This window comes from Gadus macrocephalus, chromosome 9 (assembly GCF_031168955.1).
Source record: "Gadus macrocephalus chromosome 9, ASM3116895v1".
In the NCBI taxonomy this organism is placed as follows: Eukaryota; Metazoa; Chordata; class Actinopteri; order Gadiformes; family Gadidae; genus Gadus; species Gadus macrocephalus.
Window position 1 is genome coordinate 10769748 of NC_082390.1, and position 21602 is coordinate 10791349.

Sequence of the window (21602 nt, forward strand, 5' to 3'; positions counted from 1 at the left end):
ACACACACACACACACCCCTGACGCTGTGCAGAGGAGCTGATGAGGTTCCCGCCCCTCACAGTGTGTTGTTCTGCCCTCCTGGTTTACTGGGGAGATTGGACTGGGGGTGGGGGGGTAATCGGGGAACCAGCAGAGCGAGGAGGGGGTGGAGGAGTTGGGAGGAGGAGGGGAAGAGGAGGAGGAGGTCAGCGGAGCTTCAGCGTGCGGTAGCAGTGGTTCTATTGAGGTGTCTGCTGCACACACACCCTCTCCATGGGGGGCCAGGTGAGGAGGACACACACAGACAGATAGGCGGACGGACGGACAGATTGACCGACAGACAGACAGATTCACAATAACATGGCACATCGCCTGCTCAACCAGCCGTTGAATGTTTGGACTTCTCCCTGTGATGAGTTGTTGCTGTTTTACTGGATAACTGCCGGCTTTGGTCTGTTGGCATTTGTTTGTCTGTGTCTCTGTGCCTGTGTGCGCACTTGTGTGTGTCTTTGTGTGTGTGTGTGTGTGTCTTTGTGCACGTGTGTGTGTGTCTTTGTGCGTGTGTGTGCATGTGTGTGTTTGTGTGTGTGTCTGTCCCCCCCTCTGTCCCCCTCCTCCTCTGAATGTCATCATGTGGTTTGGTAAGAAAAGATCAAACTTGTTTATTAATCCCACAGGAGGTCTCTATCCCCAAACACACTGAACATCTATCCCCACACACACTGATCATTAAACATCTATCCCCACACACACTGAGCATTAAACAACTATCCCCACACACACACACTGAGCATTAACCATCTTTCCCACACACACTGAGCATTAAACATATATCTCCACACACACTGAGCACTAAACATCTATCTCCTCACACACAATCCCTATTGGTACTGATATGTATCCAGGCCATGTGTTTCCATCATCTATCGTTGATTACCGCTGCTCTTCAGTGCCACTCACAAGAGTGATGGCGTTAAGGTTGTCATTTGATAGGCTGCCCAATCCTGTTGGGATATGTGTGTGACTGTGGGATTAAAGTGTTTAATAATTCATCTCCTTTTAGTCCAACACATGAAGGAAACAGGACTAAGGCCCCAAAGTAGAACTGATCGATCAGCGCTGACAGCCTGTTGACACCCCCAGCAGTGAACTACAGTTCCCAGAAGCCCCTAGCAGACGAGGCAGGGGGAGGGGCCTGTGCGGCTCTAGATTGATCCTGACATGGCGGCTCCTCAGGGGGTTGTTCAGCTGCTCGGGCCCCTGGGGGCACGGTGATGGATGAGAGAAACATCAGGGAAACATCAGGGGGCCCAAAGAGACCTGAGACGGAAATAACCCAGACTCACTTACAGCACACACACGCACGCACACACGCACACACAGAAAGATACACACGCACGCACACACACACGCACACGCACACGCACACACAGAAAGATACACACACACACACACACACACACACGCACACACAGAAAGATACACACACACACACACACACACACACACACACACACATATATATCTAAAACAAACTTACAACTCACACGTGTGACACACAAAACTTGTGTGTCACACGTGTGTCCCGTGGGACACACAAATACACATTGAGACATACACATCAAGGCATAAAGTACACATGCTCAAATAGGCAACACACACACACAAACAAAGCCTCCACAAGGGAAGCCTCCCGCCCACCTCAGTGGGCCTCTGTCTCCCAGAATGCATCAGCGCCGACTATTAATGTACCCCCACCCCTGGCTGTACTTTAAATTCAACCATAAATCAGGTGAGCTTTTTGACAAATGACTGTAATTACAGACAGGACCATTAGTGTGTGTGTGTGTGTGTGTGTATGTGTGTGTGTGTGTGGGGGGGGGGTTAGGGTGGGGGTGGGTGGGTGTGCAGGTGTTGGATGAATATGCATGAGCAGTGACACACTAATGCACACCATTATGCATAATTTTGTGTGTGCGATTGTCAGTGTTTGTAATAACACAGTTTAAAAGAACGGCGCAAGGTAACGCCGTTATTTTTTCAGTAACGGGGTAATCAAACTAATTACTGTTTCCGTCGCTACACCGACATTACCGTTACTGTACGTTAAATGCGGTGCGTTACTATGAATTGATTGAATAAACTGCGTAATCCGAACGCACCCCTGGCTCCAAACACAAACTGCTAGTGAGGAGACCGACCAACCAAGCAAATTAAAATTCAATTGGAAGTATATCAGGGCCTTTAATGGGCAGTCCAACGATTTAACACATTAAGACCAAGTGAAAACAGCTCAGAAAAATCGAAATTCTTTGACATAGAGCAACTTTTCTTTTTACAGTAACGCAAATAGTTACTTTCCTTGGTAACTAGTTACTTTTATTATAAAGTAATTCAGTGACTAACTCAGTTACTTTTTGGAACAAGTGGTGATTAACTAAAACTAATTACTTTTTTAAAGTAGCGTTCCCAACACTGGCGATTGTTTGTCTGTGTGTGTGGGCGTGTCGAGGAGGGAGTGCTAGTCGTGGGCGCGGTGATTGAAAAAAGTAAATAAACAAATACACAAATAAATAAACAAGGATCTCATCCAACGAACACATGGAACCTCAAGGACCTGTCTCTACCATCTCACCCCTACATGTTCCTTAATGGCATGTCTCTGTACTGTCTAACCCCTACCTGCTCCTTAATGACCCGTCTCTGTACTGTCTAACCCCTACCTGTTCCTTAAAGACCTGTCTCTGTACTGTCTAACCCCTACCTGCTCCTTAAGGACCTGTCTCTGTACTGTCTAACCCCTACCTGCTCCTTAATGACCTGTCTCTGTACTGTCTAACCCCTACCTGCTCCTTAATGACCTGTCTCTATACTGTCTAACCCTCCCTGCTCCTTAATGACCTGTCTCTACTGTCTAACCCCTACCTGCTCCTTAATGACCTTTCTCTGTACTGTCTAACCCCTACCTGCTCCTTAATGACCTGTCTCTACTGTCTAACCCTCCCTGCTCCTTAATGACCTGTCTCAGTACTCTCTAACCACTACCTGCTCCTTAATGACCTGTCTCTCTACTGTCTAACCCTACCTGCTCCTTAATGACCTGTCTCTGTACTGTCTAACCCCTATCTGCTCCTTAATGACCTGTCTCTGTACTGTCTATCACCTACCTGCTCCTTAATGATGTGTTGATGTGTTTTTAAATCTCTTACAAATGTATAGCTCTCTCTCTCTCTCGCTCTCTCGCTCTCCCTCTCGCTCTCTCTCTCTCTCTCTCTCTCTCTCTCTCTCTCTCTCTCTCTCTCTCTCTCTCTCTCTCTCTCTCTCTCTCTCTCTCTCTCTCTCTCTCTCTCTCTCTCTCTCTCTCTCTCTCTCTCTCTCTCTCTCTCTCTCTCTCTCTCTCTGTCTCTGTGTGTGTGAGTGGTTTAACATTCTGGGTCCAGAGCTCCAAGGTCTCTGATCATCTCCGATCTGAAGCATGTTTAATTCAGCGTTGCCTGTTAGCAACAAGATGTTCTGAATTAAGGCTTTGAAGGAATTTAGGGTGCACATTATTTTGGGGATCACATATAAACTGTCAACATTGATATGATGTTCCCCTCCCCTTCGCAGCCCCCGTCCCCCCCCGGATGGACCAGGTGTTTCGTCGTACTAGCTCTGTCGTTTTAGCGTAGATCTTTAGAGAGCAGAGAAGCGATTTTTTCGAGATGAGTTTAAAAGCAGTAATTATCTGTTTTATTTGAGCAACGTTATCTGAAGAGGATGGAACTTGTCTTCTATCAGAGCTAAGATTTGGTGGACCAGCGGACGAGCAGCTCCGGCGGGGGGAGCTTGGCAGCTCAGCTCCGGGAGTACAATCCCTGTTTCCGCCGGAGCTGCCAGACTGCGGCCGAGCTCCCCCCGCCGGAGCTGCCGGACTGCGGCCGAGCTCCCCCCGCCGGAGCTGCCGGACTGCGGCCGAGCTCCCCCCGCCGGAGCTGCCGGACTGCCGTCGAAGCTTCGGCGGCAGTCCGGAGGAGGAGACATGGAGGAGAATGGGATCGTACTTCGGAGCTGAGCTGCCGGCAGTCCGGCAGCTCAGCTCCCGGAGTACAATCCCTTTCTCCTCCATGTCGCGGTTCAATATGGACTTCAGAGAGTCAAGGCCAAAGTTCCTTTCCCCCAATTCTTCTCAACCATGGCCGAGATATCCCCCACTACGAGTCTTTACTTGTTGTGGAAGTGCCAGATACAACAGACGCAGTCTTTATGATTCATAATATTATATTATATAGATATGGAGCTCCAGGAGTCCGCACACGGCAACAATCACTTCTCCTCCATGCTGTGCTTCTCTCTGACAGCCCATTGGTCAATGGGCATCTCATTTGCATTAAGGCTACAGACACCAGAAACAGCGCATTGTGAAGGGACTGGAACAGAGGGGAATAGCTGTAAGCGAGATTTTCTTTCCTAAAAGCTAATTCCAGCAAACAGCTTAAAAAACATGTTTTCTGGAACTCATATACTATGTTTACTTGTTGGGAAAAGACCATAATATGTCTCCTTTAAGGTCAGAGTCAGGGCTAGGGTTTGCTCAGGGTAAGGGTCAGGGTTAAGGTTGTTAGGTTATGGTTTTTAGGGTTAAGGTTAAGGTCAGAGCTAGGGTTATGGTCAGCGTCAGGGTTAGGGTAAGATTCAGGGTTAGGGTCAGGGTTAAGGTTGTTAGGGTCCGGGTTAGGGTCAGGGTTAAGGTTGTTAGGGTCCGGGCTAGGCTCAGGGACTGAGCTGTAGTGGATGATGGGGTGCTGCTTTGTGTTGTAAACAACACCAGGCCCTTGCAGTCAGCGGTGAGGCTGGGTGCTCACTGAAGCGTGTTCCAGTCGGAGCTCTCCCCTTCTGTTCTTATCTCTTTGTTTAGCGCAGAATAGGATGTTCCCGATGTGTCTCTCTACTTCTCCTCTCACTGCCGTGGGACGGGGCTTTGGGTCCGTCCCTCTTGGGTCTGGTCCCTCTAGCCTCACCTGTCATCTTAGTCCCATTAAATATCTTATTTTCTCCTTTAATCATGTGTTCGCCTGACAGGAGTGTGTCAGCAGTCATGGGCTCAGTGGGTTCTTCCGAATGTGGTTCTTCAAAAGCGTCTCTCTCTCTCTCTCGTTCTCACTCTCGCTCTAGCTCGCTCACTCTCTCTCCGTCGTGCCAACTTCAGACTGCCTCTCTGCCAGCTCCTTTCCAGCTAAAAATAGATTTGTTTTGTTATTTGGATAAATAACTCCAAAGTAATTACCAGCCTGGAGACTTAAGCATCACAGGTCTGTCTGCTGAGGAGAGAGAGTATGAGCAGCGGACAGACAGACAGACACACACACGCACACACACACGCAGACCCACAAAAACAGGCAAACACACAGACCCACAGACACACAAGGACACACACAGAGACAAAGAACACACACACACACACACACACACACACACACACACACACACACACACACACACACACACACACACACACACACACACACACACACACACACACACACACACACACACACACACACACACAGAGACACACTAGCTGTACGGGCCCATTACCTGTTGCACATTAGAGGAGTCGATCTCTCTGGTGTTCTGTAGTAGGGTTAGATGCTGTGGGGCGCGGCCGTTAGCATACCGGGTCGTTAGCGTACCGGGTGGTCAGTACGGTATGGACCGTGCCCAGAATCATTTTGCACTAAGAATGCGGCAACCGCAGTCGACCAAACCCCCCCGATGACCTCGTCATGGATACCAGCATCACTCAGACTGGGGGAGGATGTCAATGCCACCTCACCCATGGTTGTCAGAATGTGTGTGTGGGTGTGTGTGTGTGGGTGTGTGTGTGAGTTTGAGCGTGGTGTCCATGTTGTTGGACGTAAACAACATGGACGCGTCCATGTTGTTTATGTCTGCAGAGGAGGCGTCCATGTTGTTTACGTCTATGGAGGAGGCGTCCATGTTGTTTTCGTCTATGGAGGAGGCGTCCATGTTGTTTACGTCAATGGAGGAGGCGTCCATGTTGTTTACGTCTATGGAGGAGGCGTCCAGGTTGTTTGACGTCTATGGAGGAGGCGTCCATGTTCTTTGACGTTGGTCACATGCTCATATTATCGTCATTTCACTTCTTGGAGGTCAAACACAAATTAAATTTAAATCGCACAGCCGTCAAAATTCATTCATTTCTCAGAGACGAATCAAAGGAGCGACGGGTTCTCCTCCTGCTCACTGAGGGGTCGAGGAGACGCAGCCCGCTCTGAATGGATCAGTTAGCATCGCATTTACACAACTGACACGTCTGTTTGTTCACTCTCATTCTGTTCACTCTCTCTCTGTTCACTCTGTCTCTGTTCACTCTCACTCTGTTCACAACAAAGTGAGTTTATCAATAACTCTGTTTCTATCCTCCTCATCACCCCTACTTCCCTCCTCCCCCAGCGATGAGGAGGAAGGAGCAGACATTACAGCTCATCAGAGCCTCTCAGAGCAGCCATCTTTTAGCATTAGCGTTTCTAATAGACAGATGTCCGACTGACGTAGATCTCGCTGACGTAGAAGTCCTGCTGCTCTTTCTATTGATCCCCTCTTCCTGTTTGGGGAAATAAAGCATCTGTCTTGGGTGGAGCTCAGAGGGAGCGCGGTGATGGAGGAGACGGAGTAGAGGAACACAGCGCAGGAGGTTGTTCTGTAAGTCTCCACCTCAGGCGTCTCCGCTCTGTTGAAGCGCTTTGAGCTCTGAGAACACAGAGGAGTGTGGGGGGGGGGCTCTGAGAACACAGAGCTAATGACTGGGGGGGGGGGCTCTGAGAACACAGAGCTAATGAGGTGGGGGGGGCTGAAACAAAGCCCTGAATTACCCTCGCGCTGCATAATCTGTTTTCAAGTCGCGGTCTTTAAGGACAAACCCCGCGCTGGAGTTCAGAGCCAGAGATCCATACAACCTCCTCCCAACAGAGGAGGCGTCCGAGAGACGCAGCACACAGCACATCGGGTGGTGTTAGGAAGGAGCTGGGGGCCACTCCGCCTTCATACAGGGAGGAGGATCCATGGCCCCTATGAAGGCTTGTGTCTCACCCTCAACCTTCTGCTCATCCGTTCACCAGCAGACCTCAGCCCCTCACAACAGCTCAGGTCTTCTTCAGCTGGCGGAGAATAACCCAGAATCACAGCTGCTGCTGCAGAGCTTATGTCCTTCTATTGAGTCTTAATGAGGATCTTGCATACATGGTGAATACAGATACGTGTCCTTTAGGAGGGCCCGTTGGAAGCAATGAATTTATTAACAGCACACAGCCTCTGCCTCCATGACCTAGCAAAGAGTGAAGATGGAGCATATTCTCTCTCTCTCTCTCTCTCTCTCTCTCTCTCTCTCTCTCTCTCATACAGTTCTTCTCCTGAGCTGCTGATACCTTTAGGGTTAGCTCCTCCTCCTCTTACTGTGTAGCTCCTCCTCCTCTTACTGTGTAGCTCCTCCTCCTCTCAGTATGTAGCTCCTCCTCCTCTCAGTGTGTGGCTCCTCCTCCTCTCAGTGTGTAGATCATACTTGAAAAAAAACATCACTGACTGCCAACGCATGAATGAAAGTACAAACAAGATGGGACAATAGTGCTTAACCTCAACTTGTATTGCAGCCAACTAGAAACCCAAAAAGACGCGAAGTGCCGGCTTGGCACAGCGTGAGACTGCCTAGTGGTTGTAACGCGGAAGTGGGATGCGTCAGCGGGTGCAATCCATCCGACGTCGTGGTAGGCGTTCTTTTATGCCCGATGTCACGCCCACAATCCGTCCGCGGCAGAACAGCCAGCCGTTAGGGGAAACAGAGCGGAGAACACTGTCTTACTGCCCCCATAATTGCGTAAAACAGGTCATTAAGGAGCAGATAGGGGCTAGACAGTACAGAGACAGGTCATAAAGAAGCAGGCTGGACACACACAGGTGAACGTATTCAAGGCGTGCGTCTGTGTGTGTGTGTGTGTGTGTGCGTGCGCGGGTGTGTGCATGTGTGCGGATGTGTGTATGTGTGCGTGCACGTATGCGTGTGTGTGTGCGTGCTTGCGCGGCTGCGGATGTGTGTGTGTGTGTGTGTGTGTGTGTGTGTGTGTGTGGGTGTGTGATGGTTGCCAGGATTATGGAGCCCAAGGCGATGGACCGCTCAGGGAGCGGAGAGATAAGGACAGGATGAACACGATCAGAGTGATGGAGGACTAACGCTGTGTGTCTCTCCAGTGGCGTTTGACGACTGCGCGGGGAACGAGGACGTGGCGTTCCTGGTGTCCCACGCGGACTTCGCGGTGGACGAGAACCTGAGGCTGGTAGTCCGGCAGGACGTCCCATACGGCGGTCCCGTCACCATGGCGGTCCACGCCGCAGGGTCACGGGCGGATGACGTTGCCGCGGTGGAGGTCAAAGGTCGACCCCCCCTGTTCACCCCCACCCAGGTGAGTCAGGGACCCTCTGGATGGTTCAGTGGAGGAGGGAGGCGTACCTGCGTGTGTGTGTGTGTACATGCGGGGGGGAGGAGGGAGGGAGGCGTACCTGCGTGTGTGTGTGTGTACATGCGGGGGGGAGGAGGGAGGGAGGCGTACCTGCGTGCTTACAGACAGACGGTTCTCTGCTGCAGGTCATTACCTCCACAGGTGAGACGGACGGAGGGGATCCTCCTCAGTAGACAGGCTCTGCCTCCATGAGCTAGCACAGAGTAAAGATGGAGCATATCCTCCCTCCCACCCTCTCCCTCTCTTTCTCTCTCTCTCTCTCCCTCTCCCTCCCTTTTCCTCTTTCTATCTCCTCCCCCCTTACTCTCTCTCTCTCTCTCTCTCTCTCTCTCTCTCTCTCTCTCTCTCTCTCTCTCTCTCTCTCTCTCTCTCTCTCTCTCTCTCTCTCTCTTTATCAGCAGCTCAGGAGAAGAACTGTATGATCCCTTTAGGGTTAGCTGCAGGGACCCCTGACCCAGGAGAGGGTCTCCTCAGACTAACCTCTCTGCTCCTCTCTCCACAGGACGTCCTGCGTCCGCCCCAGGTCCCGGGCTCCAGGGCCAAGAGGTCCCTCCTGGTCCCCCCCATGATGGTCACTGAGAACCAGAGGGGCCCCTTCCCAAGGGTCATCGGCAGGGTGAGCGCCCCGGGGCCGGTCTGGGGCTTGGGACCCAAGGGTCTGTTGCCCCTAGGGTCTGGTCTGTAGCTGGGGACCCAAAGGTCTGGTCTGTAGCTGGGGACCCCAAGGTCTGGTATGTGCCCCCCAGGGTCTGGTCTGGTCTGTGGCCCCCAGGGAACGATCTTGGGCCCCCAGGGTCTGGTCTGGGGCCCCCAGGGTCTGGTCTGGGGCCCCCAGGGTGCGGTCTGGGGCTGATTTTGTGTTGTCCTAAAGAGTTTCAACAAACTGAGCCATGGAGCCTGAATGATGTGTAGCAGTGAGGGAGGGATCCAGTCGTCGAGGGCAACCCGGTCGTCGGGGTTGACCCGGTCGTCGGGGGCAAACCGGTCGTCGGGGTTGACCCGGTCGTCGGGGGAGACCCGGTCGTCGGGGGTTGATTCATCCAGCGATTTGTTGACAGAAAGAGTAGCAGAAGTCTCTGACCTCGGTCTGTGTGTTTGTGTTTGTGTGTGTTTGTGTGTGTATGTGTGTGTTTGTGTGTGTGTGTAGTCTACGTATCTATGACACTTTAGTATTCTAAGTATCTATAGATTAATTCTCTATTAGTATTAACATTCACAAATGATTGTAAAAAGGAAATCTGTTAACTGTCACCAGTCTTTTCACTTCAAAATCCACGGCCAATTAAATCTCACCACTCAGACCTCAATCCCATGATTGGCTGAGGAGACGGCGGTCGTAAGGGGTTGATTAGTCCCTCCATAGCTCAAACCAATCAGAGGCTGGTAAATTATTCCAGTTGTTTTCAGTAGCCCTCCTGGCCCTGAGTAATAATAAACACACACAAATACATATGCATCCATATACAAACACACTCACACCCGCACACATACGCACACAGATACATACACACAAACAGGTCAGCTACAAGGGTGTACCTACATCAAACATGCACACACACACACACACACACACACACACACACACACACACACACACACACACACACACACACACACACACACACACACACACACTCACATACATACTAAAACAAACACACGCACGCACAAAGATACACGTGTACACACACACACACACACACACACACACACACACACACACACACACACACACACACACACACACACACACACACACACACACACACACACTAGCTGTGTGCGTGTGTTTTCCATTAAAGTCCCTTTTGTCTTGCCTTGGCACCAGTCTTGCTACTCAGAGGGTGTGCGCACGAGGGTAAGCCAAGTTTCAACTCAACAAACAACAAAGGAATAGTAAAGGAGCTAGCTTACATTAGCACACATCCATAAGTAACCAGATAACTGCTCCTCAAAGAGACTGTGGGATGAGGCTTTATGTGTCTGGAGATCAAAGCACTCCCAGGGTTCAGATGTATTATTTACCCACACATTGTCACACACACACAAACACACACGCACGCAGGCACGTAGGCACGCACGCACGCATGCAGACATGCACGCACGCATGCAGACATGCACACACGCATGCATGCACACACACGGAAAGAAAGCACCAAACTTAACACCAATACCAACTTCTGTCATCAAGTTCACAAGCAATCATTTCATCCATAATTGATCCTCCTTCCTCCCTCCCTCTCCCTTTTCCTCTCCCTCTGCCCTGCCCTTTCCCCCTTCCTCTCCCGCTCCCTCTACCTCTCCTCCACCCTCTCCATCTCTCTCTCTCTCTCTCTCCATCTCTCTCTCTCTCTCTCTCTCTCTCTCTCTCTCTCTCTCTCTCTCTCTCTCTCTCTCTCTCTCTCTCTCTCTCTACATCTCTTTCTCCCCGCATCCCCTCCACCTTCCAAGATGACTGTTGACTGCCAACTACAAACCAATCTCAAATTCCACCTTGGCTGCAAGAATGGTCCCCCAACCTGTGCGTGCGTGCGTGCGTGCGTGCGTGCGTGCGTGCGTGCGTGCGTGCGTGCGTGCGTGCGTGCGTGCGTGCGTGCGTGCGTGCGTGCGTGCGTGCGTGCGTGGCTCGTCAAAACAAACATTATTATAGGAATATAAAGACTATCTCTCCATGTGGGGGTTGAGTAGAGCAGAGTGAGACATCAGAGTGAGACAGGCTAGTGAGACAGCAGAGTGAAACAGTGAGCCATTGTTACCTTGGTGTCGTGGCTCTTACGTACTGACTTGTCCAGGTCAAACTAATCAACTGAAGATCCAGTCTAGGTTGATGGGTCGAGACTTTAATCAGATGGATCTGATTGGCCAGTGGAATGATAGATTTATAATTGAATACCTAATCTGAGAGAGAGAGAGAGAGAGAGCTACATTAGCATACATCTCATTAGCTCGTTATCAGACAGCGGACAGGTCTGGTCGTTGATTGATTGACTATAATTGCTATCGGCGGGAGGTTAAACGGTGTCGTTATTCCGGAGCCGCTCGGCCGTAACGAGGAGCTGAACAAACACGTTCAGAGGCTGAGGGTTCAGTGATGACATTCTCACATCCTCCGCTGAACACACTGAACACAGAGCAGATGTTACTGCTGAGGACACCTCCACCTCCAGGTGAGGACTCCTCCAAACGCTGTCGATGGAGAAGTGAGTCGACTGGGTCAGGAGCCTTCATGCTGGACCCAAACGTCTTCTCAACGCTCGGAGAAACAGAGTTGTTGTTGAAGCACACAAGTGTTTCACAAACAGCTAGCCAGCAGAACGTTCAAATGAGGAGCGGAACGCTGGAGCTCCTAGATTCCAGGGTTCACCTCACCTGTACCTAACGGGTTCACCGCACCTGTACCTAACGGGTTCACCGCACCTGTACCTAACGGGTTCACCGCACCTGTACCGAAGGGTTCACCATAGAGCTAACGGATTCACCTTAGTGCTAACAGATACACCTCACCTGTACAGATACATAGGTTCACCTGCACCTAACGGGTCACCTCCCCTGTAACTAACGGGTTCACCTTAGTGCTAGCTAACAGATTCACCTTAGTCCTAGCTAGGGTTGCCAACTTTCAGAAATTAAAATAAGGGACGCCCACCACGGGCCCGACTCCTGTGGGGCGGGGCGCCCGCAGCAGTGGTATGTTTTATTTTGTGCTGGTGTTTTTAGTAAAGGGTTGATCAAGAAAGGAATTAGTCATACTTAAATCTTGAAATGCTTTATTACCACATAACATTCTCTTATAAAGTGCAGTCAATTAAATCTTGAATGAAATCTCTGTGTGGCGTGTGCAGCAATGAACTTTTAAAATATAAACTAAATAAAAGGAGAACTTCATGTTACTTTTTAAGTGCATAACTATAGGGACTCTCTTTGAAAAATTTTACAAAAAAAACCAGTAGGCCTACAAATAAACAACAAAAACACTTATAAACTTATGTAAAAAAAGAAAGTGCAAAACATTACTCCTTCCCTCAACATTACTCCTCCCCTCAAAACTGTTACTTCTTTTACCAGGTGTACTTCTTGTTACTCCTTGCAGCACTGAGTAACTCTTTGTCTTTCAAAGCGCTGTTGTAAAACTCTGAACAGGACTGCTCAAAGTTGAGAGTGATCAGGAGCTCACTTCTCATGAGCTCTGTGGAGCACCTGTTCCTGCAGTCACTCCATTTGTTGGCCATTCTGGAGAAGATCCTTTCCACACATCCAGTGGATGCTGGGATGCTGTGTCTGGTGATAGACAGCATGTTTGGCAGGTCAGCTACTCGAAAGAGAGCCACCCACCTGGCAGCCACACCTTTGGACTTCCATTCATCTTCAGCATCTTCTTTGAGCCTCTTCAGAATGGGTTTTGCTGTGGAGCATTCATCATAAAGTTCATCCATGTTGACTTTATGGATGAGGTTGAGCTTGGTGGTCACCCTCTCAATGTCAGTAAAGGTCATGGTGCCATGGTGCAGAGAGAGAGGTTGCAGTGAGAACAACCAGTAGTCTTCAGAAAAGTTGAACCATTTCTCAACATATGAGAGTGCTGTGTTGAGGAATGCAGTAAAATCTGCCCTTGCCATGTCAGCATCAAGTGGACGGAGACGCTGCAGCTTCAATTTAGTTAAGTAGCCATAGAACTGTTAATCTCGTCTCTGTGTGAGCTTTTGCTTGAAGTTTTCCATGATGGAATATAACTCAACACAGGTGGTTTCATCACTCTCCAGCTTCTTTACAACTTCCTCAAAGAGAGAGAGGATATTATTGCAGAGAAGAAGGTTGCATGCTGTCCTGTTGCATGCTGTCTGATGTCAGACCGTGCGCCACTGAAAACACTCGCCGACATATTTTACAACTTGCCTTGTAAACATCTCCACTGACGCTGTCCAGCCAAGGATGTGCGTCTTCCCACTCACGTCCGTACTTCTGCAAGCGTTTACGCTTTTGAGGACGTGGTGGAGCGAGTATCGGGTGTAGCGGACATTTTTAAAAGGCGCAGGTTTTGTGAGCAGCGCCGGTGTGTGGTGTCTGTCGCTAGGCAACCGTGACCACCACACGCATGCGCAGACACACAGATGACCGGAGCGGGTCTTGCGTAGATCCCGCCGCGACAATTTTGCTGACCGTAGTATTCCCTGTGTTTTGTTTTGATCATTATTGTTAGATTTAGTATTTGTGTGTGTGACAGACATGTGTATTGGACATTTATGGAAATACGGAACAAATTGCGTCCCGTATTGGTTCAATACGGGACGCAACATTTAATTGCCAAATAAGGGACGATTCCGTATTTTACGGGACGGTTGGCAACCCTAGTCCTAGCTAACGGATTCACCTTAGTCATAGCTAACGGGTGCACCTTATTGCTAGCTAACGGGTTCATCTTAGTGCTAATGGGTTCACCTTAATACTAAAGGGTTCACCTTACTGCTAGCTAGCGGGTTCACCTAAGTGCTAGCTAACGGGTTCCTGTGTTTCTGTCCACATGTTCCTTGCTGGCTGCTCGCCGTGCTGTCGATGGCAGGCTCACGTGAGTACTCTCCTTATTCACATTATAATACTTTTCTTATCATTATCATACGCTGAAACACAACTGAACCCTGAGCCAGTTGATGTCAAATCAAAGATATTATAAAACCTTACTCATCCCAGTTTAAATTCTAGTGTCACAGCAGAAAGAACAGATACAAATGAAAACTACAACGAAATGAATACTAAAAAAATATCATAAATACGCAATAAATCTGCGGCAACCTGGGGAGGACTCCTCCACCACCAGCTGAGAGACTCTGAGTGTGTGTGTGTGTGTGTGTGTGTGTGTGTGTGTGTGTGTGTGTGTGTGTGTGTGTGTGTGTGTGTGTGTGTGTGTGTGTGTGTGTGTGTGTGTGTGTGCAGGTCATGTCCCTGGAGCAGCAGGGGAAGCAGACCTTCCACCTGACGGGTCCCGGGGCGGACCAGGACCCCCAGGGTCTGTTCTCCATCGCCGCAGAGACCGGGGTGGTCTCCGTCAGCCGCTCCCTGGACCGCGAGGCCTCGGACTCATACCAGGTCAGATTCCCAGCATGCACCGCTCCCCTCTTGGGCCTCAATCTGACCCTCGACCTTTCTCACAAATCGACAACCATCGCTACATAACATCAGGTCGTCCTTGAGGCTGACCCTGAGGCTGACCCTCAGGCAGACTCTGAGGTTGACCCTGTGGTTGACCCCGAGGCTGACCCCGAGGCTGACCCTGAGGTTGACCCCGTGGTTGAACCCGAGGTTGACCCCGAGGTTGACCCCGTGGTTGACCCCGAGGCTGACCCCGAGGCTGACCCCGAGGCTGACCCCGAGGTTGACCCTGATGTGCTGGACTGGTTCCTCAGCCTCTCTCTAATCCAGTTTCCTTGCTGTGTCAGAGGAGAGGAAGAGGCTCCTGCTGTTCCTTCGGTTCTTTATGGTTCTCTGATGGAGGGCAGTTCTCTAACATGGAGTTGATTTGGTGTGCCTGAGAGGGAAGTGGAGCTGGACCAGCAGAGGCCAGCCTCCACCGCAATGCTCTGGGCTCCCTGCTGAGGGTTGGAAGCTCCCTGCTGGGGTTTTGAACTCTGGATACTAACGCTTGGTCGTCTTGATGTTAGTGTTTGGTTATCTTGGTGCTAGCTCTTGTTTCTGGTTTCTTCCTCTCCTCTGTGAGGAGCCTCTGGTTCTGTGAGGAGCTTTGTTCCGTGGCAGCGTGTTGGTCCAGCTCTGGCGAAGAGCCGGATCGATAGCGCCGCTCAGCTCCCCTCGATGCCTGACGTGTCCGGGGAGACACGTCGTGCGCTCACACCTGTAACGGCCCCAGCTGGGCAAGCCGAGAAACTCCCGCTCCCCGCTGGAGTTATTGATCCTGTTTGTGCCTCAGACACACATCAGGACACACATGGAGGGCTGTGGATTAAGTTATGATAGCACCAGCTTCTGTTGCTCATTATATGCAGGGGATGCAGTGGCATCAAATAATTGGATGCAATGCAAAGAAAAAATTTACATAAAACCAAGCTGCTAAATGAAGCTTTCAAAAGATAAGAATAACTTAAGTAGCAGAGAACATTTAGCATAAAGGAGACGGGAGGCAGTGACTACAGTCCCTGGGCGCCACGTGGGATCCAGAGAGTCAACATTTACCCTGAGACAACAGGGCTGAGGGCACTGGCTCAACACCGCCTAATGGCTGACATTATTTTTCGTTTAAGCTCAATTAAGGAAAAATGTATGCTAATGAGATGGATATTGGAGGGAGAGGGGAGGAGGGGGCAGCTCTGCTGCCGTGGCGACGGTGGCGATGGGACGCTGATGGTTAGGGACAGAAGGAGAGGTCCTGTGGAATGGTTGATGAAGTCGTGTTTACACAGACTGACCTGCTGTAGGTCAGACTAACCCTAACCCCAGGGTTCAGAGCTGGAGGCCGTGCTGGGACTGGCCCCGCTGGCCGTGGGATTCACTAACCCCAACCCCGCCGCCCCCTCCACTCCAACCCCGCTGGCCCCTCCACCCTAACCCCTCCACCCTAACCCCGCCGGCCCTCCACCCTGACCCCTCCACCCTAACCCCGCCGGCCCCTCCACCCTGACCTCAAACCCCGCCGGCCCCTCCACTCTGACCCAAACCCCGCCGGCCCCTCCACCCTGACCCCTCCACCCTGACCCCTCCACCCTGAACCTAACCCGGAGGCCACATCTCCCCCTACCCTCAGCCCCCCATCACCCCCCCTCCCCCCCTACCTACAGAAACAGCGCTATGACATCGGAGCTATGGCATGAGAGTTATGACATCAAATGCATATACAGAGCTATGACATCAGAGCTATAAGGTGTTTGAAACAGAATTCCACATCCTCCACTTTAGGTTCTCTTTCGTAGCACCCGCCTAGACGCCTTCTCTCCCTCTCCTCCCCTCGTTCTCGCCCCTCTCTCTCTCTCTCTCTCTCTCTCTCTCTCTCTCTCTCTCTCTCTCTCTCTCTCTCTCTCTCCTCTTAATTGGCTCCTCATCCCTCAGCCGGCGCTCTGTGTTCTACAGCCTGTTAAAGTCGATCTCCCTAATTGATGTCATTTGCTGAAATTAAAACATCCATTTCACTTTCCAACAAATGGTTCCTAACAGATTACTTATTTTAATATTAGTTTTTAAACGATACTATTTATAATTCATACCAATTCTATTCCAATTTATCTGTGTCTGTTCCTCTAATCCCGTTTGTGCGGGGAGATGAACAGTTTGAAGTGGAGAAGCTGACTTAGCGTTTAAACGTTGACGTTTTACCCATCGGACGCTTTGGCCGGTAATCCTTTCAGCTTCAACCGCTTCAAATATCTGCTTCAAATAACCGTGTTTTCCCGTGTTCACCCTCGGTGACTGCTTTCACCACGACGGAGAGAGTGAGCTGATCTCCTGAGCGCTCACCTCTTTCAGCTCAGACGGCTTTGTAGAAACCTCCAGGAGATCTGAGGCGTTTGACAACATCCCTGCGTGCTTCTCCTGGAGCGGCTCTGAGGAGAGGAGCAGAATGAAGCCGGGGGGTTAGAGCCCTCCAGGGGTTTGACGGAGCGTTAACGGTTCAGTGCGTGGCTGGAGCTCATCTGAGCCGACCTGAGCTGACCTGAGCAAAACTGAGCAGAGGCTGCAGGAAGGAGCTCTGCATTGTCCTCTGCAGGAAGGAAACGGGCCAACGGATGGCAGGTCACTGGTTAACTAGTGATGTTAGGTCACTGGTTAACTAGTGATGAGATGTTTAGGTCGCTGGTTAACTAATGATGAGATGTTAGGTCACTGGTTAACTCGTGATGTTAGGTCACTGGTTAACTAGTGATGAGATGTGGGTCACTGGTTAACTAGTGATGTTAGGTCACTGGTTAACTAGTGATGATATGTTAGGTCACTGGTTAACTAGTGATGAGATGTTGGGTCACTGGTTAACTAGTGATGAGATGTTGGGGTCACTGGTTAACTAGTGATGAGATGTTAGGTCACTGGTTAACTAGTAATGTTAGGTCACTGGTTAACAAGTGATGAGATGTTAGGTCACTTGTTAACTAGTGATGTTAGGTCACTGGTTAACAAGTGATGAGATGTTGGGTCACTGGTTAACTAGTGATGAGATGTTGGGTCACTGGTTAACTAGTGATGAGATGTTGGGGTCACTGGTTAACTAGTGATGAGATGTTAGGTCACTGGTTAACTAGTAATGTTAGGTCACTGGTTAACAAGTGATGAGATGTTAGGTCACTTGTTAACTAGTGATGTTAGGTCACTGGTTAACAAGTGATGAGATGTTGGGTCACTGGTTAACTAGTGATGAGATGTTGGGTCACTGGTTAACTAGTGATGAGATGTTGGGTCACTGGCTAACTAGTGATGAGATGTTGGGCCACTGGTTAACTAGTGATGTTGGGTCACTGGTTAACTAGTGATGTTAGGTCACTGGTTAACAAGCGATGAGATGTTGGGTCACTGGTTAACTAGTGATGAGATGTTGGGTCACTGGTTAACTAGTGATGAGATGTTGGGTCACTGGTTAACTAGTGATGAGATGTTGGGTCACTGGTTAACTAGTGATGAGATGTAAGGTGGGGTGGGGGTCATTCAGACCAGTCCTCTGCATCGCTGGTGCGTAGCGCAGCCAAAGCTCCCATTTTGCACCTACTCAGCTGTGGCCAATCGGTGGGCTTCCCAGTCGACCCATAACCCTCCCACTGTTTCCCCAGGGGAGGGGTGAGGGTGCGGGGGCAAGGGAGGAAGGAGGGGAGGGGGAGGGGGAGGGAGATATTGAGAGGAGAAAGGAAAGGAGGGGTTAGGGAGTGATAGAGAGGCGAAGGAGGTAGGGGGAAAGAGGAGGGAGGGTAGGAGTGAGGGAGCGATAGAGAGGAGGGAGGGAAGGAGAGTGAGGAGGGAGGAAGGGGTGAGGGAGTGATAGAGAGGAGGGAGGGAAGGAGAGTGAGGAGGGAGGGAAGGGGTGAGGGAGCGATAGAGAGGAGGGAGGGAAGGAGAGTGAGGAGGGAGGGAAGGGGGTGAGGGAGTGATAGAGAGGAGGAGGGAAGGAGAGTGAGGAGGGAGGGAAGGGGTGAGGGAGTGATAGAGAGGAGGGAGAGTGGAGGTAGATGTGAGAGAGAGGAGAGGAGGAGGCAAAAGAGGGAGTTCATGGTCCAAGGCCATCACAGGCTGTGTGTGGGAGGGTTGTGTTTTGAGGTTTGAGGTGTGTGAAAATGTGTGTGTTTCTGTATCTGTGTGTGTGTGTGTGTGTGTGTGTGTGTTTGTATACACACACAGAGATTCCCGTAGCCCCCCCTTACAGGGACCCCCCCCCCCCCCCACACACACACACACACACACACACACACACACACACACACACACACACACACACACACACACACACACACACACACACACACACACACACACACACACACACACACACTAACAATTTATTGTAGCTACATATAAAGACACAGGTTGGTACATCAGAATGTTCTGGACCAGTATGTCAGCGTGCGTCTGCGGTATTCGGTGCCTTTTGTACTAAGAGCAGCACATCACTGAGCGGCTGCAAAGGTTGAATGGAGAATCTGATGAAAGAATGTTTTCTAGCATTACCATAAGTAGAGCTCTCTGGCTCCCCCTCCTCTCTCTATCTCCACCTTCTCTCCATACCTCCCCCTCCTCTCTCTTTCTCCCCCTCCTCCCTCTTCTCCCCCTCCGCTCTCTCTCCCACTTCTCTCCCCATCTCCTGCTTCTCTCCCTTCCCCTCCTCTCTCCATCTCCCCCTTCCCTCTCTATCTCCCCCCTCCTCTCTTTATCTATCCTCTCAGACTCTCAGAGAGGGAGGGGAGAGAGAGAGACCACAGTGACTGATGTTAGACACGGAGGGATGTTAACAAAGTACAGACTGAGCGCTCACAGCCTGGCCATAGAAACAGGCCGACATAAGAGATCATGGCTGCCCAAGAGGAGCGGCTGTGCCAGCAGTGTGAAGGAGCTGCTGTAGAGACCGAGCAGCTCTTCCTCCTCCACTGCCCCAAATTCAAAAATATCTGCAAAATATATTTTAGCAAATTCGGCCAAAAACACCCATATTTTATAAACTCCCATGTAGACCAACTAAAAATATTAATGGGAGAGAGAAAAGAGAGCTCCGTCCTTGCAGGACAGTTTATTTTAGCTTGCTACAACATGAGAGAATGAGATTCTACACCAGGCATGACTGTTTTTATTTTGTTTTATTTTAATGATTATTCGTAACCTATAATGTGTTTCATGTAGCTTCTCTTTACATTCATTTAATTTAAAAAATATTACTATTATTTCTTTATCTACATATGTAGATAAAGAAATAATAGTAATATTTTACAGATGTACATATTATGTACATCTGTATGTTATGTTATATTGTTAGAGGCTGTTTATATGTATATATTGTTCTGACGTTCTCTTTTGTTATTATGCATAATAATTTGAACACTGTAATGCTTTGGCAACACTGTTTGGTTTACCACAATAGTCATGCCAATAAAGCTTTTTTAGAGAGAGAGAGAGAGAGAGGAGAGAGAGAGAGAGAGAGAGAGAGAGAGAGAGAGAGAGATGAGAGAGAGAGAGAGAGAGAGAGAGAGAGAGAGAGAGAGAGAGAGAGAGAGAGAGAGAGAGAGAGAGAGAGAGAGAGAGAGAGAGAGAGAGAGAGAGAGAGAGAGAGAGACACAGACAGACAGACAGACAGACAGACAGACAGACAGACAGACAGACAGACAGACAGACAGACAGACAGACAGACAGGACAGACAGACAGACAGACAGACAGACAGACAGAAATGGGAGGATGATGAATCGGTCCTGGAAGACTGACGTGTTCAGTTCTACCACAGGGAGGAGAGATGAGACGTGGAGAGATGAGGAGGGTTAAGAGATGAGGAGGGAGGAGAGATAAGAGGAGAGGGGGGAGACAGTGGAGATAGAGGGATGTGTAGAGGAGAGGAGAAGACAGAGGAAACTGGCGTTAAAAAATAGAGGTAAGAAAGATGATGTTGAGGGAGAGATGAGATGGAGCCGGCTTGGCCAGAGGGGGGGAGGGGGAGGGGGGATGGTGGGGGAGGGTGGGGCGACCTGTGAGGGTGGTTGAGGTGACGATGTGTCAGAGGAACTGATGGATAAAGAGGGCCTGCTGGCCTCTCTCTCTCGCTTCTCGCTCTCGCTCTACCGCTCCCTCTCTCTCTCTCTCTCTCTCTCTCTCTCTCTAACTCTCTCTCTCTCTCTCTCTCTCTCTCTCTCTCTCTCTCTCTCTCTCTCTCTCTCTCTCTCTCTCTCTCTCTCTCTCTCTCTCTCCTCTCTCTCTCTCCCTAACAACCTCCCCTTCTCTCCCTCCCATCTATCACTGACTCACCTCCTCTCTACCTTCTATCTCTCCATATATATCACTTACATACTGACCCTTGATCACACACACACACACACACACACACACACACACACACACACACACACACACACACACACACACACACACACACACACACACACACCTCAGTGTTTGCGATATCTACAGATTCTGATGATTCTCCTAACTGGGAAAATAAGAAAAGTTCATTCTCTCCGTAATACCAATGAATACCAATGGTGTGTGTGTGTGTGTGTGTGTGTGTGTGTGTGTGTGTGTGTGTGTGTGTGTGTGTGTGTGTGTGTGTGTGTGTGTGTGTGTGTGTGTGTGTGTGTGTGTGTGTGTGTGTTGTGTGCATTCTCACTAAGTCATTACTCTGCAGCCTAACATGGTCAATGGGGCGAGATGGATCTGATCACTTTGCTCGTTAGAAATGTTGGTCTATCTCCTCCGACTTGGACCCGCTCCTCCTCACGGGAAGGGTGGGGGGTGGGGGGGGGTCAACTCCTCTGGGGCCGAGCTAAACTCTGAGGTTCATGAGGTTGGAATAATGTTCTATGGGAGGAGGGAGGGAGGTGGAAGGAGGGAGGGGGGTGTTGGTGTGTCCACAGCTGGAGGCGTAACCCTGTGTGTGTGTGTGTGTGTGTGTGTGTGTGTGTGTGTGTGTGTGTGTGTGTGTGTGTGTGTGTGT

The 21602-nt window shown here is 50.1% G+C and overlaps 2 protein-coding genes across 2 annotated transcripts in view; both read left to right on the forward strand.

Annotated features, from left to right (window-relative positions):
- LOC132464419 (cadherin-13-like) overlaps nucleotides 1–9193 on the forward strand; it is a 33584-nt gene extending 24391 nt beyond the window's left edge. The window contains exons 3-4 of the mRNA XM_060060779.1: nucleotides 8225–8436; nucleotides 8996–9193. Of these exons, the coding sequence (XP_059916762.1) occupies nucleotides 8225–8436; nucleotides 8996–9178 (395 nt within the window). The 3' untranslated portion in view covers nucleotides 9179–9193. The remainder of the gene's footprint in view (nucleotides 1–8224; nucleotides 8437–8995) is intronic.
- Nucleotides 9194–14011: 4818 nt separating this feature from the next.
- Nucleotides 14012–21602, forward strand: part of LOC132464944 (uncharacterized) — a 43954-nt gene continuing 36363 nt past the window's right edge. Inside the window, exons 1-3 of the mRNA XM_060061578.1 lie at nucleotides 14012–14056; nucleotides 14440–14574; nucleotides 14704–14919. Coding sequence (XP_059917561.1) covers nucleotides 14012–14056; nucleotides 14440–14574; nucleotides 14704–14919 — 396 coding nt within the window. The remainder of the gene's footprint in view (nucleotides 14057–14439; nucleotides 14575–14703; nucleotides 14920–21602) is intronic.